Source organism: Centrocercus urophasianus, unplaced genomic scaffold (genome assembly GCF_019232065.1).
Source record: "Centrocercus urophasianus isolate 14NV4802_14NV808 unplaced genomic scaffold, USGS_Curo_1.0 seq_11, whole genome shotgun sequence".
Classification (NCBI taxonomy): Eukaryota; Metazoa; Chordata; class Aves; order Galliformes; family Phasianidae; genus Centrocercus; species Centrocercus urophasianus.
In genome coordinates, this window is record NW_024884253.1 from 53,535,352 (window position 1) to 53,562,935 (window position 27,584).

A 27,584-nucleotide genomic window follows, 5' to 3' on the forward strand; every position below is an offset into this window, starting at 1 on the left:
GAACAGGGAGGCGGTGGCGGCGGCACGGCGAGGGAGGGAGGGAGTGAGCCGAAGCCGGGCCGGGCCCCGCAAGAGCAACAGCGACGCCAGCTCCTCCTCCTCCTCCGCCTCGGTGAGTCCGCTCCGCCGCCCGGAGAGGCTGCTCGCCGCCCAGCACGGATGCCGGCTCAGGCCGGGCCGCGCCGCCGAGGTGCCCGGAGAGAGGCCCGCGCCGCGAGCGGGACACCGCGGCCTCCGCTGGGTGAGCGTCCCCGGGGCAACGGCCTTCCCCCACTCTTTTCCCTTCTTCTTTCCTTCGGTGGCAGCCGATGGAGAGCCAGGATGGGGACGGTGCGGTTCTTAGCTTGCCCGCATCCCTCATCCCGAGCCCCGGCCTCCTCTGCCTTTGTTTGTGCGGCGCCCCGAGCTCGCGGCGGCGCCAGGCCCTGCGGAGGCAGCGGGGCTGCGGCGCGGCCTGCATGGCGGGCAGGGAGCAGCCGGGCCGGGCCGGGCCGCGGGGATTCTGCACAGCCCCCGCCTGGCAGGAGGGGCCGCCGCCGACCTCCTCGCAGCCCTGCGCCCACCTCCCCTGGGCCGCTGCCCCAGTGCTCACGCAGCTGCCTTGTGCCGTGACCGGGGGGCGGCCGAATTAGGCTGCTTCCTTTCCCCGTCCATCCGCCTTCATTTTTAGGTTTGCAAGGGTCTGCTGCTGGGCAGGTCGCCAGGGGTGTCATTTTGTACTATTGCTGTCGGGGCTTTGCACTGTGAAGGAGCTTCGCGGAAGGTGAAGCTGTAAATGTCATGTTATTGTTAACTGAGGGTATGCCAAGGGCTGTGTAAGGGGTAAGGGAAGCACTGCTAGCTGAGACAGGCAGCACTTAAAGGCTTAAAAAGCTTAAGATCTTTCTATATATATTTTTTTTTAAATCCAAACAACAGGTAAACAAACAGAAACTTTACTAGCTTTTATTGTTCTTCAAACTGCCTCTTCCATTCTCTTTCCCTAATGGTGTAGCTTTGGTCAGAAACAACTGGTTCTGGTCCTTGCCAATCTGTTGTCTAAGAAAGACCTTTCCAAAACCCTGAACTTTTGAGATGCAGAGAATGCTGCTGTAATGTGAGATGCTTTGAATGTCTTTCTTTTTCCTTCGTTCTTTCATCATTTCTCCCCATATTTTTAGAACCGTGATAATTTGCAGGATAGTATTTTTCTGCAGAGAAGGTTACTCTGTTAAGATGGCACTAGCAGTAGAATATTCTTTGGAATGGGAAAGTGTCTCTTCCAGTTACTATATTCTTCTGCCCTTTCATGATGAGGTCTCAACCCCTCTTTCCTGCCTGCCAGTAATGCTTACACCACGTCCAACCTCTTAGCACACCTGTAGTTAAAAATGCCTGCTGCAGGCCTCCTGTCTTAGGGAGCTGATTTCTATAGAAGTACTTGAAGAATAATCCTTCCGCATTTCTGCCATGGCTGGATGCTATTTTTGTTTCACATCAATTAGCCCATCCTTGGATGGTAGAAAATATGTAAGCTTTGGCATAGTTATGAGATAAATTACTCTAGCTTGGCTGGAAAATGTAAACCACCGGAGAATATCTAGGTATTTTTGGAGTCTTTCACAGCAAGAGAGTAATTGTAGCTCATGCTTTTCTGCCTAACTTACTAAGGCAGATTTCAGCTTTTTCGAAGTGCTTACTTTAGTGAAGAAAACCTTTAACAAAGTTTTCACTTCTATTGTATACTTCTTATTATGCAGCATCACACTAAGTTTAGAACTGAACTTTCACTTAGAGCAGGCCCACCTGTTGTGTACACTTGAATCAAGCACGTATTCCCTGACTTTTGAGATTTAAATAGATGTTGTTGGGTTTTTTCCCCCAGCAGTTAAGATTCAATGAAATTAAACCTTAAAAGTATGAGTAGTTGTAGTATTATGTGGATATGTGCATTTGCTAACATCCCCAGAAGCTTCCTGCTGTAGATCAGTAGAGAAGAAGCACTGTATTGTTTCTCAAGCTTTTGCGAGGGTCTTCATGGTGCTAGATACGTTCAACTAAGGGTTCTTGTAGCGTAAGTTACAATGTAGGATAATCTTAAAAATTGACTCAGTAAAATATGAAAAAGATACTGGTGTTACTGATGTTTACTATGCTGTTAATTTGTTTCTTCCTAGGTTGCGAAGTGGGTCAGTCAGATACTTTGAGTTAGGCCTAGAAAAGGAAGCTTGGGCAAAATCACAACTTGGTCCCCATTGCTGTGCAGGTAGATCACATTACTCTGCTTAATGCAGTGAAGAGGTGGAGTGAGAGTGGACTTTTAATCAAGAGTTCTTGAGAAGCATGTTAATTTCTTTATGTTTTTATGAAAACTTCTGTATTTGTAGGGTAACTTGAGGATTGGTGTCTGAAAGACTTGTTCTAGTAGTATTGCCTTGAATTGACTACATATTTGCTGCATCATTGCTGGCAAAACTGAGGCCATAGTTCAGGGAAATTCATTATGTGCCATGTTTGCTGTTACTTTACTTCCTCCCTGGGCCTATGTAGTGCTGTTTTGGTAGTACAACATGCCATAGGGAGGCGAATGATAGAGAAGTAAATGGAAAGGAGACTGATCTTTGCTGGTGTGTCTCGGCTTGTTGGTAAGGCTTTAATGTGTGCTAGCAACAAAACAGAGAGGGTGGCTCCATTAGCAACAAAACAGAGAGGCTTGTGATGCTGCATGGAGGAAAATATACTACAAATATTATAAAAGTAAATACACTTTAACTTGTGAGTGCAAGTACTGAAGTTTATTGAGTGGAAATTGGGTAGGGTGGGGACTGAAAAACAGAGTAGAGTTCTTATGCAAATTGACTGTATATTTCAGTGGAGTGTTAAGAGAAATACAGAACTTTGCTTCCTCTTTTTTTTTTTTTTTTTTTTTTTTTTTTTTTTTTTAAAGAGGAACAGCAGTATCTAGTAATTTTTCTCATCCTTATGCTTGTGCCAAAATCTAATTTCATTCCATTTTTTTTTTTAATATATGCTTATTTTCTGGAAATACATGTAAGTCTTCAGAAGGCCATAAATGTACTTGATACAAAGTTCCTAAATGTACTTGATACAAAGTTCCTAAGTTTTTGTGAGCCTTCCTTGTGAGGGGCTCGTGTGGATCCCAATGTATTTACATTTAATAGAAAAGTGAAGTATCCTTCAAAAGGAAAAAAATCCTGAAAATTTTCATTGGCAATATCAGATGACAGGATATGTGCAGTACTATGTTATTTAAAAATAAGGGGATCGTGCTTCTAATAGAATATTCACTATCCATGTTTAAAAAGCAGCTTCATTCCACTCTGATAGATATGCTTCTAATATGACCTGAAGATAAATGGTGATCAGTAGATCCCTTCTGCTATTGTTATTTCTATTTTTCTCTGAAAATAATTGCATTCCAAATCAAAACATGTATGTATACGTTAAATGAATTTCTGTGATTTTCTGTGATAAGAATAATAAAACAAAGATGGCTCACCTAATTCAGCCTCTTCTAGTAGTTAAAACCAGACCCACAAGTAACTGGCTGTGAATTATTGTCCTGGATGCAAATATGAAGCTGGCTGTATGTGAAATGTTGTCTAATATATTAAATATATAAAGTTGTGCAAGCCTTGCTAGAGTCTGCATAGACTGATGTTAAAAAGACATTATAATACAGATTCTGACTTAGGCTGCTTACTGTCAGAATTAAAACTTTCACATCAGTGTTAAAAATTGAGCTCTTAGATTTACTTAAGTTACTCCAGATTATTTTTTTTTTTTCTTTTTGTAACAGTTTTCATGGTTTTCTGACTTTTCTGTCATGTATGAGCATGCAAGGAATAAGCATCTGCAGCTCCAGATAGCTTCAGAAAGTTTTGAGGTGTATGGCTTTACAAATCTGATTACTATTCACTAAAGACTGTAATATGGATTCAAGAACAGATAATTGCTGTCTTTTTGTTTTTAAATAAAGTGTTATTTGCCATAATTATTTTCTTGTTTTTGTTGTTCTGGAAAATACTGAGATAAAATAGTGTCTCTTTTCTGTTTCTTTAATCATTCATATAACACTTCGAACTCTTTGGAGCTCAGTTGGTTTCGTTTATGATAAGGATGTAAGCCATATTATTACCTAAGAAGTTGTTCCTTGGATGCTGTGTTGCCAAGAAAACTGTTCAAGTTAAATATAAATCTTCATTTGGTTATTGAGGATGCAAGTAAATTAGCTGTCATCTTCTGACTCTGACATTAAAACTCTGTTGAAGGTATATGGAAAATGTTTGTCTTGCTTGCACAAAACCTCAACCTAAAGATGTCCTGTGTAGGTATTTCTGTCCAGTTGCTGCTTTCCAAACATTGCTTCCTATTATGTATATATCAGGCACACAGAGCAGATGAGGTTTCTTGTATTCCGATTAAAAATTCTTTTTCATCAGTAAGTGCAAGTAAGTTGGCAGCTTTAGAAAATCTTAGATTTGTAAGGTATGTGTGCTTTTTGTTATAAAAACCAAATAATTCTGCTGTAAACTGCTGTAAAACAGTTTTGGATGAGAGCCATTTTTTTCTGGCATTGAAGGCATAAATAGATGTTAGGTTTTTTTTTTTTTTTTTTTTTTTTTTTTTTTTTTTTCTTGCATAGCTTGTTAAGTGGTCTCTAGTTTAAAAAAAAAAAAAAAATTAAACAATGAAAACGAACCTATGAGTATTGTTAGGTAAACTGTACAGATATGTGGTATTTTTCTTTGCTTCCCAAAGCAGTATATAATCAGCAGCTGTATTTGTACTATTTAACTTGCATAGTTAGATACCGATCTGTAAGAAGACTTGTGTAAGGTTTTGATGGTCTGAAGTTAATGTGATACATGTAGCTAGCACATAAATGGATAAATTTTAGCATTTGAAACCGTAGAGGTAAAGCTTTAGTTATTGCTCCTCAGGGATATTCTGCATTACTTAAAACAATACATAGACTGTTACTCTCGATGACAAAATCGTTGAAAATGAGATTCTAGTCAGGCTTCCTTTTACAGTGCGTGATCTTTGTTTTTCTTGAGTAGTTTTATTCTTAATTAATCTTGACGTTCTGTGGTAAATCTGCTAAAACAGCAGTTTGTAGGAGTCTTGAGTAGGTGATTTTTTATTTTTTTTTTCCCTTCTCTAAAGCAGTCTGTATTCCTTAAAAAGGTCAAGAATAAATTAGTAGGCTATTCCGCATGTTTCTGAAGAATATTTGATCCCAAGATGTCTCTGAAATAGTGGTGAAGCTTGCTTTCCTTTTTGTCCTTCTGGTTCTGAGAATCCCCGGACTTGGCCTTGGGAAGTGCTACAAGACTGGGCAGTTACAAGCTATGATATTAACTGTGTTTCTGACATTGGTAATGGGTTTTAATACTCTCAGAATCCCTTACCTACTCTTTTGACTGGTGATTGGGTATCAGATTAGGAGTTTAATAACTGAAATACAGAAATACAGGCCAGTGGCATCAGGTAAAGAGGTTTTGATTCCAGAAATTGTGCCTTATAGTGTGAGATTTGTAGAAGCTGCATTCCAAAAACAGGATAGGCAGCTTTTCAGGATGACACTCTTCTTTCAGATGCTGGTGAGAACTCTGTGACTGAAGAATTCTCACTGGATTCACTGAACAGAAGCTGTTTGTGCAAGCATATTGGTTTTGATGAAACTTGCACTGGGAAAGGCTTGCAGGCTGGAATTTTGGTCAGCCCAAGGAGACTGATTCCAGAATAGTCGGTTTGTGCATTCAGAGGTAAAGTCTCTGGGCTGAATTGAAGATCTCTCCTGGATCACTGTAAGGTGGGTGTCTAGTGGCTTTTTCCCCCTCCTATTCACTGTTCTCTTTTCAGTGGAAAACAGAGGATTAAAAAAAAAAAAAGAAAAAAAAACCACCGAAGAAACCAGTTCTGATCCAATGCATTCTGAAACTTTGACTTTTCTCCTTTTCTTGGCTTTAGAAAAGAGAGTATTTGGTTAGTAATAAATAATGTTGAGAAATAATTAGGGATTAGTCATAGGTCTTTGGCATGGTTTTGGGCAAAAGTCTAGTAACTTGGGAAAATAAATGAAAATGTAAATATTTTTCAGTCACTTGCTGAAAGGTTAAGACTCTATACTGACCAATCGTATTTGTTGTAGTGCTATTTGAAATGTAGTTCAGTGATGTTCAAGAGAACAAAATGAAGGGGAGTTGTGTCATTAGGGAATCAGAAGCCTTGCATACCACAAAATCAGATGCTTCTTGGAATTTGCGTTATTTTAAATGGTTTATCATGGAAAACAGTGTGTGAACATTGAAATGTACGTATCTATTTTCATTTCTTAATTGGGTTAACACATTTATTTTATTTATAGTGTACATAAGTTTAAATCTATGCCAGAGAGAACAGGAGGAAAAGGCAGATTCTGTGTGCATATATGTCTCCCTTTTTTTTTTTTTTTTTCCTCCATGCTTGAAATTTCAAGCTCAGCTAGCTTTTGCAGCAGAGCTCCTCTACTCCTGGCTCTGCAGAAATTTGACCTCACTCTGGAGACAGCTATCTTAAGGACTTTGTGTTTGTATAAATTTCATGCAGCATGTTATTTCATATAGACAATGAAAACTTTATCTTTGGTCTTGCATATAAGAATTTATACACCAATTTGAAGTTCCTCAGTTTAAGACTCCAGTTCTTCAAGTGCAAGCTAAACATATTGTATTGTGAGCAGTGCCATTGAGTTAAATGTCTGCTCATAAATTGATCTTTCCTGGGCTGACACTCAATATTAAAAAAAAAAATAAAATCAGCTTATTTAGAATTGTGTGGAATATTTCTTAACAACAACAGTAATAAACCCCAGGCAGTAATGACAAACAAACAAAAAAATCAATGCAACAACAACCAACCTGAAAGCTTTCCAGTTTGCATCAGGACAAAACAGTGTCTCTCTAAAAACTTTAATGAAGATATTCTTTCTCCATCAGATGTGCTGTCCGTAGCAGGATGTTCCTAACTGCTGATTATTGCAGTGTAGGTTTGGATGGGACATGAAAAAAGAAAAAAAGATCTTAACTATGAATAATTAAGAGGGTGTAGTTTTGACCCCAAATCACAGAATTTGCATGTAGACTAAACTCTGTCAGATCTGGTGCAGTCTTGTAAAAAGCCTAAACTCTGGCAAATTGGGTCTTCATTAAAAAAAATTGCTAAGAAGTTTTGCCCATGCAGTAAAAATCGTGTTCCTATTTTAGTCAATGCACTAGTTGTGCAGTGTTTTTTTTCCACTCTAGGCTGAAAAGGACTGTCAATTTAGAAAAGCTCTGTAATGTTTTACTTTCTTTTTTAAGGGAAACAAAATAATAAAATTTTTGACATTAGATGGAGATAACACTCTCCACAGGTGTGTTTACCTTGTGTATTTGACAGTACTTTGAAGACAGCCATTTCTACTGTTACTCTTATATGGCCAAGCTATAAATCATGAAAAAGGTAATTACTGTTTGTTCTTATTGGGCCTTCTGCCACTGAAAATGGGAGGGAAAATATTTTAAATAAGCTGTGTTTTACATTCTTATTTTCCCAAATGCAGAGCTTGGATTATTGTCTGCGCTGGGTCCTAAGAACTTGGAAAAACAGTCAGGATGCACTTTCTGGTCAACACATCCAGGCTCTTCTGCCAGAGTGTATTCTGAGAGCAGCTGCATGCTTACAGAAGGCACTTTATGAGGAGGAAATTTTTCTCTTGGGTCTCATCTTGACTGAGGATCTCCCAGTCTTTAAGCAGCAAGAAGAAAGTCCTCTCGCATTCTCTGGTTTGTTTCCTTCTTCTTGGTTTGCCTGTAAATAAGCCCTGATTTTCTTTCATTAACTGAATCTGTAAGAGGCTTGGTTATGGTATCAGATAGTGTTCATCATTCTGTGTATAGACTTGGTTAGACTTGGGGTGAAAGCAATCCTGACATAATCTTCTATACGTATTTTAACAAACGTACCAATTTTACTTTTAAGTAGGGAATACACAGTTAATGAAATAACCATGACAGTTTGGAAGGATTGTTTTCAAATGTCCCATTCCAAATGATTAATTCTTTCATAAAGTTTTAAAGCTTTCTTAAACATAAAGCTTTAAAATTGTCTTAGTGTTGTCTAGTAACTGACAGGCTAGCTTATCAATCATGGAGAGTCCAAAAAAAAAAAAATGCTGGGGATATTAGAAACAGAATATATTGCAATGAAGATTAGAAGAAAAACAATTTGGAATCTTAACAGTGGAAAAGAGAACAGAATTATGAGACTTCTTCCATTTTGTTTGTACGTGCAGTACTCTAAGAAACATGATGGTACATGATCTTTCTTTAGTTGCCTCGTATGAAACATTTTCTGATTCTGAAGATTCTGGAAATGTTTTCAGAATCTGCAAGTGAAGCTTAGTATATTACTGCTGTATTACTTAAATATTGCTTTATCAAGGCACAATGTGAAGAATGTGATTAGCTATGTTACAGCCGTTCATGTGCTTTGAGTTTTGAAAGAATGAGTGAGGATTCTCCCCTCCCCTCAAATGCCACCAAATTTGATTGTATTCAGAGCTTAATATGATTACTGGGGTAGTTAGAAGTGAAGATGGAGGCAATAGAGATTTTGTGTACTTATTAAATATCATAAAACTATCAAATTTGATAATAAGCAATTAAGTAAGAACAAATACTGGGGGGAATATTTTTTTTTTTTTTCAAACAACAGGAATTCTTAGATTTATTTTCAGATTGTTGAAAGGCAGATTAAATTTGGTCTTTCTCACCGCTCATCAGTGATTTTATTCCACTTACAGAACATGCCTGGTAAACTAAACCTAATTAATACCATAGTTTTTCGAAAACTGAACTAAAATGATTTTTTCCAGCTTTTTGAAGTAACTTGCTTCTGTATTATATTAGCTTGTGATGACTGCAGTTTGTAGGAGATTTTATTGCTGTCTTTGCTCATAAAAATCAAATGGTTTTATTTAGAAGTAATGGGAAATGTTATAGTTTGATTATCAACACAAGCTATGAAGTCACTTGAAAGAAGTCATCATTACTTTATTTGGGGGGGAGAAAAGGACTTTCATCTTAAATATTTATCTTTAAACCAAAATTCTTATTTTACCCCCTTTTGTAATATTAACTGCTAATGTTATCATTTGTGTGTAACAAGGAAGATCGTGTAGGATACTTATGGAGTGATGAACATTATATTTTTCTATGTGTTGTGGTTCTTTCAACCTTAAAATCTTGATACCTAAAAGCATGATGAAGATGGGTTTAAGAATCTGATAACTAATATGTGTAGATAGGAGGAAAGAAGGAAAGAGAGAAACAGAGTGCATCTTATTTACTTGGGAAGAAATTATAAGATTATTAGAAAAATGTTTTTGTATGCAAACCTTTTCCTTGAATTAAGTTTTCCCTCCTTTTAGGTACTTTCAGAGCCTCAAACAAATCAATATTATTCTCAGTTGGGTTGCATCTTGCTGAGTAGCATGGGTGTTCAGAATAGAAATGAGATGCTAATGTAACTGTATGCAAGACTGAGTTCTTTATACTTGTATTATATACTCTTTTGCATTAAGAACGGATTCTGAAGTTTGAGTGAAGCATCTTGTTGAGCTGTTCTTTATTGTGGACTGTTCTATATTGTGGGTGAACTACGTTGGGCTTAGGTTCTACAGGGCAACATTTATCTACGATACAAGATTAAATACAAAATTACCCAAAACTTCCCTTGTTTGCACATACACAGACTGACTTTCTGGCCCAGTTCGTCTTTCTTAAACTGTTTCTTCACAGCAGAATATCTTAAAGAAGAATAACTAAGAATTTCCCTTCCATCATGCCTAGGACTGCTCTCCAGGTTGCTAGAATTTGTCATTTGATTTTTCCCATGGGGCAAAATTCTTTTTGTGATGTGCAGAGATATACTGCAATAGCTTATCCATTTCTCATGATGCCCAGAAGAAAAAGTGTTTGTGCTCATATTTTATTTCACGTGATTTTGTGAGGTGATGACAGGCCAGTTTCATGTTTCCCTTTCAGAACATGCCTGAGAAGCAAGGCATAGCCATGAAGTAGGCCTAGGTACAGTTTTGCCCAGATAGAGTACTGCTTTTGTATGCAAAAATAAAGCGAAGGGCTGCTAAAGAGTTTTTAATTTAAAACTAGAGAAACAAAAAAGCATCTCTGGTGTTTGAGCGCTTCCTTGATTAAGCAGCTTTGTGTGTGTAGGGGAGAGGGTTTTTGATTAGCAATATCTTAACTATAAGGTCTTAGTTTCTGTGGGCTTGTAAGGAACCTGACTCTTCTGTGCCCCACGTACTTGCAATCCCTGTTGAGTTTTGGGGGAGTCACGTATGGTGAAAAAAATCTTAGCTTGGATGAAAATCAGATACTTTAAATCTATTTTAGATTAGGCTGGTTGTAGCTTTGACCTTTGCAGTTTGTCAAAATGTACTTTGCTTTGAATTGTATTTTTGGAAAGCAGGCCGTCAGCCTCAGATCTGTAGTGTCACAAGCAAAACATGGTAGGAACTGTGAGAATGCTCTGTCTCGATGGAGACACTAGTTAGCATAATAAGTGCTTGTTTCATATAAAGTTTAAACTCTAGAGATGAATATAGTCAGCCTATTTGTCTGAGTTTACTTTCTTTAAAGACTTCAGAATTCAACAGAATGTCAGAAAGTTGAATCATTACTAAGTAGAGGACAACAGTAGAAGCTATCCTGAAAGGTTGAGTACATCAGAAAGATGAAACCTAAAGTTCTGTTCTTGCTTATTTCTGTGTTGTCAGCAAATTCCTGAAAGGCTCCACAGGCTTTAACTAATTGATCTCCTTTAGTGGGTGACAACTTGCTGCTGCAATCAAGTACTTGAGTCATGCTCATTTTGTTCTGTTGACATTATATACTTTCATGGAGGTATGAGGGAGATTTCAGTTTTAAGTAGGCAGTGGTTCAAGATCCCCTGTAAGTCAAACTCTCCCTGCCTCAAATCACTCCACATCATTGAAGTTCAGAATTCAGGTTTTGGAATTAAATCACCTGAATTTGTCCCATTGGTGCATATACGTTATTAGTCAGCTTATGAATCCATCTAAAACAGTGGAACTTGAGTTCGCCATGTTCTGGCTCAGTAAGTGTTGAATGGAGTGTTGAATGCCTGTGCATTAACATTTAAGGGTCTGATATAGAGACAGCAAAAATCCTTAATTAAGCCAATAATTCTGTTTGTGAGCTCTGGAATTTGGAGTTTAATTAGTATGCTGTAAGTAAATTATAGGATCATACACTTCAAAGCTTGATGAAGAATAGAATTAATGTAAGCGTTTTTGTTTTCTGTATGAGGCAAGACAGAAAAGAGTTGCATAGGCAACTTCTGGCTTTTCTCAACTTCTGAGTTCTTGAATTTTGAGCCCTAATGAAATTTTTTGATATGTTTCCTATGTAAACAACTCAGAAAAAGGGTATAAAACCATGTTTCACATTATACTGTTGTTTAAGAGGAAAAGTAAATGATTAGAAGTTGTTTCAGAAGTTGTCTTTGATAGTTTTAGTGATTATTTTACAAGCTGGGGGAAAGTAAAATTGCTAGTGGAACTAGCAGATTTCAGAAGTAAAACCTCAAAATTCGAACCAATGTTATACAGAAAATGTTTTCAATTTTTAATATTCTTTCTTGTGATTTCTCATTATAGTGATACAGTGTTGCATAAACCATTCTTGTTTTGTCTGTTACTCAGTAATAAAAACTACATCACAATAACAAATCACTTTTGCTTCTAATTAACATATGTGATATCTTGATATTTTGAGTTAAATATTTTTTTTGTGTTATAGTGAAAAAGTTTTGTGAAACGCATGGCTCTGTGAGGACTGGGACTATTTAATCTGAGCTTCCTCCCTTATTCTGTATAAACTTTCGAACTCCAGAGGAAGTTTTTCCTGTATTTAGCGATGTCCATGCCTTGGATTTTATTTTTCTAAGAATATATGAATTTTTGCAATGGCTGCTGTCTCAGTTCAGATGCCCTTTACGTGCTGTATTGATTAAAACTTTGGCAGTCCTGAAGGGGATGTGATGCATATGAACAGAAAGAGCCTTGCTTGCTGAAGCTTTGTTTCTACAGAAAGTAAGACAAAACCCAACTGTATTGAATTTATTGAATATAACTCTAACCTCTGAAGAACTGAGTAGGGAACTCGGTTTCTTGAGTAGGACCTGTAGCCTGCATAAGTTACTATAAAACAGTGCTTTATCGAGTTTTTATTTTTTCAAGGATTGGGAAATCCAGGCTTGTCTAGAAATACTTTTTATTTAAATTCAGCCGATGCATTTTCATCTCAGGTACTTCATGTTTCACTTAATGTAATTCAGGCTTAGACTGAATGGTAACATATACTTTATTATGCATGTTGTGTTTCTATTAATGATGTGCATTTGTAGCAAAACAATTGGTTATTATTTTGGAAAAAAGTGTTTAATCAATGAGTGAAAAAATACATGAATTTCACACACAGAAATGAGATTTCTTTCACTTCACACAGATGAGGAATATATAGAATAGAGCTGTTTCCATATATAGAAACTGAATTCTGTGTTGTTTTAGAATTTTCCACTGAGAAAGTAAGGGAAACAACAGATTTAATGCGCTTAAAAATTAAAGGGACAGATGTAGGAGTCTGTGCAAGTCTGAAATTTAGTAAGTCTTTAAGATGTGTGGAAAATTAATGCTTTTATATGAGGCAAGTATTTATGCTGTACTGAGATTAAACTTTTTTTATGTGGTCTGAAGGAGAAGGGTAAGATCTCTGTGGTGCCTTGTAGCAAATAAATTGTATTTGCCCCTCTGATAATTAAGTAAAGAAAGTCTGAAAGCAGAGGTCAGTCCCTTCCTCTCTTATTAATTGCTTCTTCCTCCTCTGCGGTGCTTTGAGATTTAAGTGAAATGTACGAATGTTGTACAACATTAAATATTATATACAAAAGATCTTTTTGCTCCTTTCTTTAATCAAGGCCTTGTGCTTTCTTTCCACTCAGACTGTAGTGGGTCAACTTAATCTTTCTATTTATGTAGAGGGTTAACTGCATTATAAAGGATTGCTGCATCTTAACTTAAATTGAGATGATAGAGTGGTATCTTTTAACGAAAGAAAGCTGTTACTGTTATTGAAAATGACACAGTAGAGGTGGTGAGGGTGGTAGCTGCAAAGATCTCAGAGAGCTGCCTACTTGGTCATATAAATTTAAAGTATGTTTCATCCCCAGTCAGAAGCTAATCTCTCTGCAGTTGATTTGAAGCCACAGGTCCAGCCTTAATGAGTTGCAAGATCCAAGATGGAGTAATAGGAAAAAAAAGTGGTGTAAGACTACTGTTTGACTGTGTATGTGTGTGTGCTTGCATCTTCTAGTGCTGAAGTGGTCTTTTCTGAGCTGAAAATAGGAGTGGGAATCTTAAGTCAAAGATCCTCCAATTAGGTAGGGTGGACAAAAAGGATTTTTATTTTTTCAGTCATACATTTTCCAACTAGTCTCCATCTGTTTATTCTGAAAGCTTGTTTTAGCTTATTTTGTTTCAACTTGTGCTGCATGTGTTAAAACTCCACGGAATAAGAATTTTATTTATTTATTTATTTTTAAGATGAAACTTAGAGTTATAACAAGATTTCTTTTTGTACTAGTGGAGTTTATTAGATGTCTAAATTTGGATTATTACTTGAAGAAAAATATGTTCTTACTCAACTTATTTTAATTAATAGTAACTTGGGGTATTTCAACAAAGGGGATTTTTCTCCTTAATATTTAGAAAGTAACTTTACTACCTGGAAAGTATTTGCACAGGATGTTTTTCTGTGTTTGTGCTTTTTTGATGCCATTTTTTTTTTTTTTTAATGAATGTGACTGTGGAGTTCTCTTGACTTGTTTCTTAGGTTTTTCATCTCTTCTTGTCAAAAAGAGAGTATCCTATATTGTGCTTAAGAAGAGCATAGTTGTCATTGCCAGTCTTACTTCTTGGTTGGTGCTATAGTGTACAAATGCTATTTCATCCAGATTTCGAACTACAACTCATTTTCTTACCAGCTGAACTGGACAGGCAAATGTGATTTTTATTACAAATTAGCAGCTCTTAATTTTGAGAGAGCAGCAACATAAAAAGTAGGTTTATACTGGCAAGAAGTGTAGTGAACTTCTGTGATGGTGGTGTTTCTGTTAACTTTCCTGGATTTTCCTCTTGCCCCTCTTGCCCCTCGTTTCTTTCCTTTTGAGTATTTTTGAGGATGGAGGCACTCATGTACATGCACTAACTGGGAGGTGTGTTTCTGTATTGCCCTTTCAGTATGTCTGGTGGTTTGTGAAGTTGATTGGTGACGCTGATTTGGTTTGAGAAGCTGAAAGTTTGTTTTGATAATGTGTGAAAGATAATGCACAGCGCCTCTTTTATGTTCTCATCAAAATATCTGTGGGCATGTGGCCCTTTTCAGAAGGTTTTGTTCTTATTTCAGTAGTTCTCTACAGTGACAGTATTTCTACAAGAAGAGAAACACCATCCTGAAGTAGCTCAAATTGAAAAGATAAACTTTTAAAGGAAAATCATCACCAATACAAGCCAACAAAATATAATGTTCAGCTGTTGCATATCTCAGTATTTTCATTCCTTCTTTCAGAAGGATTCGAAGACTTTCTCACAATCATATTATTTGTCATTAATATTAAAAGAACAGTCAGATTAATACTGACCAGAAAACCACTTTGAGAGAATATTCTGGTTGATTTTTTTCTTTCTTTCTGGCCTATGCTTTAAATAGTCAGGTAGTATTTCTGAAATTACTTTTGATATGTATCTGGGTTCAAGAAGAAACTGTGTAAAGAATTAGTTTCTGGTGCCCCCATTTGTATGATGGGATAGGTTCTTTTCAACACATGTTCTGATTCAAGTATTTGTGTATACCTTTCCATAAAAATAAGCATAGAAGTGCATTTTTTTACTGGTTATCCTTCCCTGCCTTCTTTAGTTCTTGCTATTTTCATTTCAGACACTATTTTTGCTCTCAAATAAGAAGATGCAGAATAGGTTCATTGCCCAAAGCGTTATATTGTTGTAGCCAGTGTACAGTTTACTACAGGTAACTTGGCACAGGTCTTTTAGCAAGTTTGTTTGAAAACTTGTTCCTTTTTACAAAACATGCTATTGGTCCTTGAAGCTAAATGAGAAGCTGGTTTGTAGAGCATTGTAGTCTTGCAACTTTTCTCTGACTCCTCACATAGATATTTTAATGTTTAGGAGGATTGCGTATATATCTTAGATAAGCATAAAGTTTTCCCTGTTACCAAGCTGAGGGTACCAGCATACCTTACAACAGAGGAGAATTGTTTTGGTATATATACCTTCTCTCAGGAAGAAGTGGGATGGAGTTCTACTTGAAATTCTTGTATATCATCTTGTGGTAAATCTAACCTTTGCTTATGAAACTAAACCTAATTTTTGCTGACAGACAGTTTGGTGCAGGCTGGTAAAATAACAAGAGATGAAAATTGAGCCTGACTGAGCATTATTCTCATTCTTAGTCTGCTTCTGCATGAAAAAGAAAAGGAAAGATTTATGTGCACTTGATGGATATGATTTCCAACAGAGAAAGCACAACTGCTATGCAGAACAGGTTTCTTTAGTAGCTTCTGTCATTTGATTCAGCAGAAGTGGTTCGCTTTTTCTCTCTATTGATTTAGCATGAATTGATTTGCTGTTACTTTTGTTTGCTCATTTTCCCTTCACTGTTCATGAGGGTCTGAAAGCCAGCCTGGGGCTTTATTTTTTTTCCTGTGTTTTCTCAGCATGCTTGAAATTTTTTTTAGCAGTATACTATGTTATCAAATGCCTGCTTAAAAGAAATAGTGGAAGATGGTACTTGTGCCACTCTTAGGAACTGTATGAAAAACTGCAGTGTGCTTTGCTCTGTGTTTTGGTGTTGATGCCCACCTGTCGGTGAAAGATTTAACAGGAATGAATGAGATGGCTGGTCACTCGCCTCCCCAGAGCTCACTTCTCTCATGGCAGTGCTGGTCTAATGACACCCAACTGATCTTGAGATGATGGTTTCTGGCTTCTGTCCTCATGTTAGGTAGCTCTGTTTTCAGTTTAGCATACAGGATGAATGTGCCTGTGGTAGCTCAAGAGCAGACGTGAAGCCCAGTCCATCCTTGTGTGAGGGTGATAGAGCTTTGGGCAAAGATGTTTAATGTTAGTAACTGGCCTGGGCTATTGTAGTTATGCAATCATTGTAGTTACAGTGCTGTATATATACAGATAAACTGTAATACAAATATGCCATTTAACACTCCTCACTAATTTCCCAGAGGAATATTACCAATCAGATAGAAATATTCTGTCCTGCAACCAAATATGGGAAAGATGAACAGAGCTTAACTGCAAGCATGGATTAATAAAGTCCAGATCTCCGGATCAAGAAACATCCTTTTCCAACAGGGGCTAGGAGTGAGGGTAAATGGTTCCATTACTGGTTTGCATAAAGTTAGTTCTATGGATGGATAGTGGTGAAGTAGTCTCTTTCTGTCAGTTTTTTCGTCATTACTTTACCTCACTTTTCCACTTATTATTAAAGGCATACTTTGCTTATTCTTTGCTAGAGGTTAGGGTTTCTCTGTGTAATACCAGTTCAGCTATAATGGCCTTCAGAGAAACAGACAGAAATTTCCATGGCTATTCGAATCATAGGAGGTGGATTTTTAAACAGATGGTCTATACTATCTACACTCTGTTCAAGTTTTTGCCTTGTTAACTTAAAAATTGGGAGCATTAAGTATTTTTGAATTGTTATATGAGTAGACAGTACTGAGCTTTTATCTGTTCTTTACCTTGTTCTAGTTCTATATGAAGGTGTGTTTATTCGTACTTGAGGAAAAAAACAGGTATTCAGGAGAGGATGATATCAACTTTCATAAAATTCATACTCATTTGAAAATAGTGTTCATCCATTACCAAGCAAATTACTACTTAAACTGTATTTTGTTGTCTTCAAAGTAGTCTGAACTTTCAACATAGGAGCGTATAGTGGAATTTGTATGAATTCATTTTGAGAGTCTTCTTTTTAAAGAGCAATGTAATGTAGGAGTTTACTTGAAGATCAGGAAAGTGATAAGCCTTACCATCACCATATGCTAGTAGCAAGTCTAGTCAGAAAGCTGCCACATTGTATTTAATAAAATGTTCTGTAAAAATTATGATGGTGTTTGAAATAGGTATTTAGTCTCTCTTTTCTTTTAATGAGTATATTATATGTAACTCTATGACTAAAACTATAAGTAGGCGGGAGAAAATAACTTGAATCAATATTTTCTGTTACTGGTATAAAGATATAACTTCCAATCATATAAAGATTTCATTGTTGAAGTGAAAAGAATGGGAACATGTATGCAGAACGACTTCCTGGTAATTTATGTTAGAAGGTTTAGGAATGCTGGAATATATAGAGGTATTTAGGAATTTACAAACTACTTCTCATATTATCTGTGTTTCCTTAAGATGCTGTTATTGAGATGTCCTGCCAAATAATGGATGGGTATTTTCTAGAAAGAGTTTGGGGGACAGTAGGAGAGTGACGCTTCATACTTCTGCAGGTTTCATTCACTTACTGTAATGAAAATCTGGTATTTGTCACACCCCAAGAATGCAGAAACTTTTTTTTGTTTGTTTTACTTAAAGGTATTTATGTATGAGTATAAAAATAATTGTTAAAAATGTAATAAATTTGAAGCATGTTACTTGGTTCATGCGGTGTGATTCCAAAGAAGCTTGTTACAGTACAACATTTGCAGCTTATTCTAGTGTTTGCATTTTCTTTATAAGCTGAATCCTCTTCTTCTTGCAATAGCAAAACTAGAATTAATGAATCTGTAGTACTGCACTGAAAGTTGTAATTCCGAAGTGTTTTCAAACATTGATTTTCATGTGAAGTCCATAAAAAATGTTAAGTTTAATAAAAATTCAGGCAGTACAAAATATTTAAAGTCATAGAACTGAAAGATAATTCAGTTTGAAAGAAATCTCAGGACATCTCAAGTTCAGCATCCTTAGCCCTGAAATCAGACAAGCTTTCTTTAGAGTTTATAGGGTTGACTCTTGAAAACCTACAAGGATAGAGATTACACAACTCTGGGGAATGTGTTCTGATGCCTGATGGGGCTCATAGTGGAAAAGCTTTTCTTTTTGTAAAGTTGAGCTTATAAATCACCAGATCTGTATTTTTCATGATTGTTCCTCCCCTGTCAATGTTATTCTCTTCACTGTAGCTCCATACACAGCTGTGCCAAATGTTTTGAAGTAAGATATGCTTGGCTGGAAGTTGTAAATGATGCAGTTCTTACTGTGATTCTGTGTAAATATTATATGTATTCTAATTGATCTCTAGACTTTTCAAGGGAAGCAAATTAAATCAAGTTAAACGCTAGACTATTTCACTTTATTGAAATAAATGAGCAGATTAATATTTCTTTTAGGAAAGTTTAAGCTATCTGAAGCACTATTGACTAATAATACCAGACAAAATTTACGGATGATATTTTTATTAAAAAGTTGGCAATTCTTGGCATAATTGTAAGTTGCATTGTGCTGTATATTTGTAGTATGATGTTTTTTGTTTCAATCCTTAAGTGTTAATGCTGTTTTATTTTGGTGGTAGTATTTTTTTGGCAGAATTTTTTCATGAGATTTGTCTCAGGAAATGAGTATATCTAATCTGGAAGTGTGAAATAGATAAGAAGTGATTGAAGGCCATGTAAATATAGATGATCACTTTTGCTTTTCTACTTTTGCATACAATGCACTGACATAAATATTTGACTGCTAGTCATTGCAACCATTTTGCAGCATCTAATTAGATTTCACAAACTGCTACTTTTAGCTTTCAAAATTTTTCATAAATTTAGTGCCTGTGTAATAGCAGTATGTGAGCACATGACTGACTCCAAAGATAAGCAGCCTGTAAAGCTTTAGCTTTGTATCTGTTCATTAATACTTCATGTTTTGACTAATATGTTGGTGGTAGTTTGTTTTTTTTTTTTCACTTCAATATGAGGTATACATATTTAGGTTTGATTATTTTTAATGGCACAAAGAGGATCATGGTATTTAATGGATAGTAATGGATAGTAATTCCTGATACTGTTAGTCAGGATGCCTGTGTTTTATCAATCTGCATAATTTTAAGGATTTGGAAATGAGCTTGAGTTGAAAGTTGATAAGCCAAACTTTCATTTTGACTCTTTAGTCTGCATTAATCTTTCATTTTGTCTCTTTAGTCTGCATTAATATTTCATTATTTTTCTGGGTCTGATTATTCTCCTGCTTTCAGTCAGTGTTCCAAATATTACTGCTTACAGTAACCAAGCTTTGCAGTGCATTAATGTGCTCCAGAGCATGTTTATAGTTACAAATACCTGCCAGAAACATTTCCAGAGGTATTTCTAGTTAGACTTCTTAAATGCACAGTACAGCAGATGGCACTGGAAGAGCACATCTATGCAAGCCTTCAGTGATGCTGTAATTCTTGTTATATAGAAAATACTCGTGAAGCTGCTGCATTGCTGAGAGTTCTGATGAAATTCAGCAACTCATTTTAATGTATTCCAGGAAGTAATGCATGCTGAGCTCTTCTGTTTGAACTTCTGTGGATGCAGACAGTGAAAAATTTTATACTTGCAAGTATGTTAGCTTATCTCACTTTGTGAACTGTTTAAACATATATGTAATGCAGAATTGCTAGTTTTTTCATTTGCTAGTACAAATGAAGAAGAATATTTGGATCAGTTGGGGTATTGGACTTCATGATACTTTTGCTTTTTCTGTCTTGGATAAAAAAGCATGTAAGATGTCATAATGTACCATGATTTCATTTTAGATAAAACTTGTTTAGAGACTTTATCTGATTTGTTGGTGTTCTCAGTTTGCTTCAGAGAGCTTCGGCCAGGACTGTCATTCACTGGATTTTTATAATCTTTTCCTGGATTAATGGGCTGGACTTCTGAATGTAAACACACACACACACACACACACACACACACACACTGTATCTGGTGATTTATATTTGAATTAAAAGTCTTTATCATTTCTTTATGTGAAATATCACTTGTATAGAAAGAGAGTTTCAAGAATTTGGGCAGTCATGCATTTTGCTTGATTAAAAATATCAGCTATTAAAGTAGACTGGTAAGTGTAGAACACGTTTTGTTCAAGCATATTCAATAGTCATTCTCAAAGTGTAACATTGTCATTTCTGTATATATGCTGCCAGAGAGATTTATCTTTTGAGATTATTTTAGATATTAAATTCCTATTTATAAAAACAGAACATGTCTTTGGAGTAGTGTGATGCAGATGGTAAAGAATTGAAGGCTAAGATACAAATCTGTGTAAATCAAGCTTTCAGCATTTCTGCTGTTTATGAGAAAAAGTTCAGAATCCTTAGATTCCTTTCACTGTCTTTTAGCTAGTTTTTGATATGATTGTTTAGCGTTTGTGTTCTTGAGGTCTGCGAAAATTGGTGTCTGTCTTCAAAGTAGGGAGATGTCTCTCTCTTTCTCTGCCTGTGTCTATCCACCTATGTATTTTAAGATTCATAGTCTCTTTCAGTTTGCCATACTTAGCCCAGGGGCCAAGTTTGCTGCTGCAGTTTGTTCTGCTAACATGCTGTGTAATTGTATGCTTGTGGCATAATGATTGCTACTAAAAGTACTGTACTTTCAAGGCAGAAGCAACTTCCCAATCTCTTCTACTTTCCTTGTCTTTGTTCTCCCCACTCTGCAGCACTGCTTCTTTGACTGGTTTAGTCAATGCTGAAGAAAAAGAAACTGAAAAATCAAGCTTATGGTCATGTGTTCGTATGTGTACACATGACTATAGAAAATGCCAGGTGGAACAGTTGCCTTGGACTTGAGAAGATGTGTCCGCTTAGTCTTGGCAGAAGTACTGAACAGCAGTAGTAGTACTAGGCAATGAAAGCCTGTGAATTACCTCCTTTGTGTCTAAAAGTTTGGAAATAATTTTTTTAATAGTGCTTTGGGAAGGGGCTTCCATTATTTTCTCTCAGTAGATGTTATTTTGCAGTTAAATTCTTTCTATTTTCATTGACTTGAATTAGTTTTCCTGTAATTATACAATTACCTGAGATTTGCTCTACTACCTTATGGAGGAAAAAAAAAAAAAAAGTGTGACTGTGACTAATCATGCTTTAATCTGTATTAAATCTGTGTTAAAGCATGTGTGACTGTTACTGGGATTTGTATCTTACATCATTTTATGTTCTGCAGTTATTTTTGTGGGGATGTTTTTACATGCTTTCTGAAAGAGATGTCTCTTTGCTTTACAGTTTTATATATGTACGTGTGATATGTGTGTATTTTAAAGTAGCATGATAAAAGCAGAATGAAGTTGTGGAAATCAAGGCACCAATGACAGATTCACTTTTGGAGTCTCATTGATTTCCACGTCAGCTTTTTCCCCATATGTTTATTTGATGCCTTTTACTCAAGTGCTGCAATTTTTGTTTCGTTTAGAGGGAAAAAAAAAAAATCTTTATTGATAATTTTAAAAATATTTCTTTTGTGAAGTTGATTTTTTTTTTCTTTTTTTTTCTTTTTTTTTATTTGCTTCCAGGAGATGGCTCTTGAAGTTAAATGAGGGCTGGATAAAACACATAAATGAAGCAGAAGCTGCTCTGCATGTGTTAGGGCTATATCACCACAAGCACTGCTGATCAGCCAGACGTGGTAACTTGTCATAATGAAGAAAATTAGTCTCAAAACAATTCGCAAGTCCTTTAACTTAAATAAAAGTAAAGATGAAAGTGACTTTGTAGTGGTTCAACAGCCATCTTTAAGTGAATTTGGAAAAGATGACTCCCTATTTGGCAGCTGCTATGGTAAAGATTTGGCTAGCTGTGAAGTCAATAGTGAAGATGAAAAAGGAGGCAAAAATAGATCAAAAAGTGAAAGTTTAATGGGTACGTTAAAAAGGAGGCTTTCAGCAAAACAAAAGCAAAAAGGCAAAGGCAGCACACCATCTGGAAGTTCTGCAGATGATGACACCTTTTCTTCGTCATCTGCTCCAATAACTTTCAAAGATGTGCGAGCTCAAAGACCTCTGAGATCCACTTCCCTCCGTAATCATCATTACAGTCCAACTCCATGGCCCCTTCGACCTACAAATTCAGAAGAGACTTGCATAAAAATGGAAGTGAAAGTCAAGGCCTTGGTCCATTCCTCTAATCCAGGCCCAGCACTGAATGGTGTTCGAAAGGACTTCCATGACTTGCAGTCAGAAAACGTGTTCCAGGAACAAAACAATGTATTAAAAAATACGGAATCTCAGAATGGGGACTTGCATCTTCATATTGATGAACATGTGCCTGTAGTTATTGGATTAATGCCTCAGGACTACATTCAGTATACTGTGCCTTTAGATGAGGGAATGTATCCTTTGGAAGGATCACGTAGTTACTGTCTGGATAGTTCCTCACCCATGGAAGTTTCAACTGTTTCTTCTCAAGTGGGAGGAAATGCTTTCCATGAAGAAGAGAGTCAAGTGGATCAGGATGTAGTAGTTGCACCGGATATCTTTGTGGACCAGACAGTGAATGGTTTGTTGATTGGTACCACAGGAGTCATGTTGCAAAGTCCAAGAGTTAATCACAGTGATGTCCCTCCACTTTCACCTTTGCTACCTCCAATGCAGAATAATCAAATCCAAAGGAACTTTAATGGATTGAATGGCACTGATGCCCATGTGGCCGAAAGTATGCGCTGCCATTTGAATTTTGATCCTAACACTGCCCCTGGAGTTGGAAGAGTTTATGATTCTGTACAGAACAGTGGTCCTATGGTTGTGACAAGTCTCACAGAAGAACTGAAAAAACTTGCAAAACAAGGATGGTACTGGGGCCCCATTACGCGTTGGGAGGCAGAGGGAAAATTAGCTAATGTGCCTGATGGCTCGTTTCTTGTTCGAGACAGTTCTGATGACCGTTATCTTTTAAGTTTGAGTTTTCGTTCCCATGGGAAAACACTTCACACTAGAATTGAACATTCAAATGGTAGGTTTAGCTTTTATGAACAACCAGATGTGGAGGGGCATACGTCTATAGTTGACCTAATTGAACATTCGATCAGGGACTCTGAAAATGGAGCTTTCTGCTATTCAAGATCCCGATTGCCTGGATCTGCAACTTATCCAGTGAGACTAACAAATCCAGTATCTCGGTTTATGCAGGTGCGTTCTTTACAATACCTGTGTCGTTTTGTAATACGTCAGTACACCAGGATAGACCTGATTCAGAAACTGCCTTTGCCAAACAAAATGAAGGATTATTTACAGGAAAAGCACTACTGAAAGCGTATGGGAATCTTGCATCTTGCACTTTGGGAACAACAACAACAAAAGAGATTGAATTACAGTTTACAAACTTTCATTATTATCAAAATCTTTTGCTGCCATAACAATATTTCATTTTTGTGTGTAAAAGGAAGGTAATGCATTTGGATTTATGTTTGTTTTGGGTGGGGGGGTTGTGTATTTTGGGGGGCTTTTTTTTTTTTTTTTTTTTTTTTTTTTAAAGAATGATCTCAACTTTATTTTTAGAAGTGTGAAATAGCTATCTTTCATCAATGTGCAGATTAATCACAATGTGAATGATCAAATTATCCTTAATTTCCCCCAAGTCCTTTGCTGCTATCCACTGTGATTTTTATGCATTGAAAGCACATTTCATGTGTATTCAACCATAAGTAAAAGTCAATGAAACTTGTTCAATGGGTTTTTATTCCTTTAAAATAGCCTGTTTGAAAAAGATGATCATGGTTAAAACATTGGTATTCTAAATTAAAGAATTTACATCTATCCTAAAAACGATTTCTTAGTTTCCTAATTATAAATTTCTAATATGGAAGAGCTGTGTGATAAAGACATGCTTATGCAGCAGATATCTTAAAAACAAACAAAAAACCCCAAACCCAATAAAGAACAAAACATCTTTCTTTTAAGCCTTGTATTGTCTGTACACTACTTTGTGTTTGAGAAAGTTGGTTCGGCTTTCTTAATGTCTCAGTATTTTGTTCTTCTAAAAATGGCCTTTTAAAAAAAGAAGTGTGTGAGTGTCAATTCATCATACCTATGAGGAAGTTGCAGTATCGGGATGACATCAAATATCTTTAAATGCCATCAGTTAATTGAGCAAACTCCTCCCAGGACCCCTCTTTCTGTTGTTCACCCTCTTGCCTCCCTTTGGGCAAAAATATGCCCTGAAATTGTAGGAAGACTCTAGGAAAAGCTTTTACTGAAATACGAACTGATAAACCATTTCAGGGATTGGGTAAAACTTCTAATAGGAGGATTTCTACAATATTTATTAAAAATACTAGGAGTTTCAGGATTTTCCATTTTTCTGTAAAGGAAAAAATAGGACTAATAATATTTTGGATGGAAGTTGCTTGAAATGAATCTCTAAAGCTCTATTCTCATAGGCCTCAATATTCTGGGGAGGGGAGGTTTGAATATATAATGACCACAGAAAATATTTCAGTTAACTGTCATGAAATATGTTTTGACATATAAAATATTGAATCCATTAAGTAAATTTTTATGATATCTGTCGAAGATTCTGGCATTTGAAAAGCTTATAGTTATTCTGACATTCGATAGGGAAAAAGACTTTTAGTTGGGAATACAGGTTCCACACTGCAATCATTCATTCTTGCAATGTTAATCCATGGCATTTTTTGTTTCCTTTTCTTTTTTTCTTTTTTATTTTATTTTTTTTAATTTTTTTAAATTCTGATTCTGTCCCTTTTATGTTAAAGGGATCATGGCTAACAGACTTGGGAGGGAGGCTTACTCTGCCCGTCTCCCTCTGTCCCTAGATTTTAGTATTTCAGAGTGTCATCTTCCCCATCTCTGGTAGGAGTTGCTGGTTAGTAAACATCACCATAGAAAGGGCTGTTTATCTTTGATACATCTTTCTTTTTTTAGGTCATTTTCTTCTTTTTGTTTTATCTAGCCTTTTGCCCCCTGAAGTGAGTCTTTAGTAATGAATACACTATTGCTGCAAGGTGGTGTAATAGCACTACATCTTGGGTTGCCTGAATTGATAGACAAAATTTATATTTTTTTAATTTATTTTTTGACCATAATGTTTAACAAAAAAGTAAAAAAAAAAAAACAAAAAACAAAAAACAAAAAAATTACAAAGGTAGATAAAGGCTGCCTTTGCTTTTAAGGAAGTGAGAGTAAGGATTTCTTCTTTAGTCTGGTAAAAGTTTTAAATTAAAAAAAAAAAAATCAGAGCTGTCTATATACATAATTTGTTTCTGCAATTGAGATGCATGTATGCAAGTGTGAATTCTGTTTTCTTTTTTTCCTCTACTGACATCTCCCCAGCTCTAACCCCCCTGAATCAGAATCACTAACTTTATTCAAAAAAGGCACAATAACCTATTGTATGGTACAGTGTTCTGGTTCTGTCTGTGAGGAGAAAAAGAAAATAATTTTTATAGTTTTCAGATGCATACATCTTGGGAAAAAAACCTCTGGCATTTACTTCACTTTAAAAATTCTTTCCCTGTGCAAGCTGGAGGGCCTATGCATTCTACAGAATCTTTGAAAGATTATTGTATAATAAATATTTTCTTTGCCATTAAATACCACTACTGAATGCATTAAAGTTATACTATGCCACATGCGTTAATTTAGCAGTTACTACATTGAAATCAAAGTATTTGAATCTATAATATCCCATTCTTATTGCTGAATTGAAAAATATGTAAGAACACGTGCCCATGCCTTTTCAGATTTGTTTGTTCACTCATATGTGTTGATGATTTTTGAAACTGTAGTTCAGCTGTCCAGTTCTTGAATTCCTCCCTTGCTATATTTGTTTAATCAGGTCAACTTACTTTTGTCATTTTCCCCCTCCTATAAAGCTTCCACAAAAGGAACGTTTTAAAGTACTGGAGGCCTAGGATGTGGGGACCACATAGCGCTTTGTTTCTTGATAAAAATGGAGGTGATGTTTCTACTGAGATCAAAATACTTCAATTCAGTAGTAAGCAGACAAAACACAAAAACAAAAAACCCAATACTTATTTTTACAGGTTTCATTATTCAGAATTTCTCAGTATGTTTTATGTTAAGATAATTGGACAGCCAGGAGAAGGAACCCAGAAAAAATACTTTGAAAACCTTAAGGGTAATTACAACTTCATGGAAGAGATATTAATATAGAATAAACACAGTAACAATTATGAGACAACTTAAAATACTCAGAGTGACCACAAAAAATTGTTTTATGTCTACTTTGTAAAATTTAGAGAAACAATGTGTCCTTGACAAACAAAAAGGAAAATAACTGCAGATATTTTGAGGACTTTTAAAATAGCTACACTGAGAAAAACTTAAGTGACTATCATTTTTATAGAGTAGAAAAGTAACTATTTATTCAGCACAACAGCTTAAGGGTTCAAAAGATAGGCCTTTTATGCAACTGAATTGTGGAACAATGTTTTTCAGAATGAAACTTTGAAATAAAATTTCTTTTTTTGAGCATATGAAATAACTGAAATTATTGGTAACACTTGTGTTTCGCTGATTAGAAGAGTAAAACAATGTCTGTTATTTGAACATATAAAATTTTGCACTGTTTTTTCTTTTTTAAAAAATTTATAGGTCAGTGTTATAAACAACTGAAAGTTGTATTCTTTTATCAATTTGAAGGATACAGCACTTATCCTGCTCTTGACATAGCAAATATCATCTTTTGATAAAGATGCTTTCCTGTCAGAAGGATCAGAAATGCAATTAATAATTAAATTCTTTGTTCATCAATGAACTGACTTTACATTTTGTTAAGGCCAATTTCTTTCTTTGAATATTGGGTGCTGGGCTAAGTGAAACCTGTGCAGTTTTTCTTGTGATGCATTTCATCTATGTGAATACTGGAATTATAAATTTTACACGGCATACCAGCAATATATGGGCTATGATTCTGTTGAGGAAGTATTTCTCTGTTACTGTATTTTCAATTTCTGAGCTAAGCTATGGATGAATTTCATTTCTTTCAATCTTTTTATGACTGCAAAGAATAAAAATTAGAAACATCCTTTATAAATAAAAAATGGACAAGATGGTAGTTCGTTATACGGTATTGATGTGTCTGGAAACTCCTAAATTCTACAAAGATAGTGAAAAAATCTTCAAGAATTTTCTATGACTTTATGTCGGGTTAAAGAATTTTTATAGTGATGTTGGAGTGCCATGAAGTTAATACTTGCAATCCAGATTGCTGTAGTTTACACTTTTCTCTGTTTCAGACCTGGTGTGCACTATTTGTACTAAGCACGCCACAGAGTGAATTATCCAAAGTCCATTGATTTTAATGTGTTTGGGTTTGTAAACAAAATTATAGTAATTTCTTGCACATTTTGGAGAAATAATTGTATAAGGATTTATGTATCTGCTTCTGGATACAGTGTGTAAATAAAAATTTCATTCACAA

At 35.9% G+C, this 27,584-nt stretch overlaps 1 protein-coding gene across 4 annotated transcripts; it reads left to right on the top strand.

The window, feature by feature from the left end:
* The first annotated feature begins 37 nt into the window (after positions 1 to 37).
* SOCS6 (suppressor of cytokine signaling 6) lies at positions 38 to 27,584 on the top strand. 4 transcript variants are annotated; one of them, XM_042838600.1, is made up of 4 exons: positions 190 to 241; positions 5,601 to 5,818; positions 7,589 to 7,811; positions 21,698 to 27,584. In XM_042838600.1, the coding sequence occupies exon 4, from the start codon at positions 21,824 to 21,826 to the stop codon at positions 23,426 to 23,428; it is 1,605 nt and encodes a 534-aa protein (XP_042694534.1). In that variant the 5' UTR covers positions 190 to 241; positions 5,601 to 5,818; positions 7,589 to 7,811; positions 21,698 to 21,823; the 3' UTR covers positions 23,429 to 27,584. The 4 variants fall into 4 exon arrangements, with proteins under 4 accessions (XP_042694550.1, XP_042694543.1, XP_042694534.1 ...); XM_042838624.1 differs by lacking the exon at positions 7,589 to 7,811; XM_042838616.1 differs by lacking the exons at positions 190 to 241; positions 5,601 to 5,818; positions 7,589 to 7,811 and adding an exon at positions 38 to 112.

Coding starts and splice junctions, on each gene's coding strand:
- SOCS6 (XM_042838616.1), top strand. CDS start 21,824: ATGAAGAAAATTAGTCTCAAAACAATTCGCAAGTCCTTTAACTTAAAT.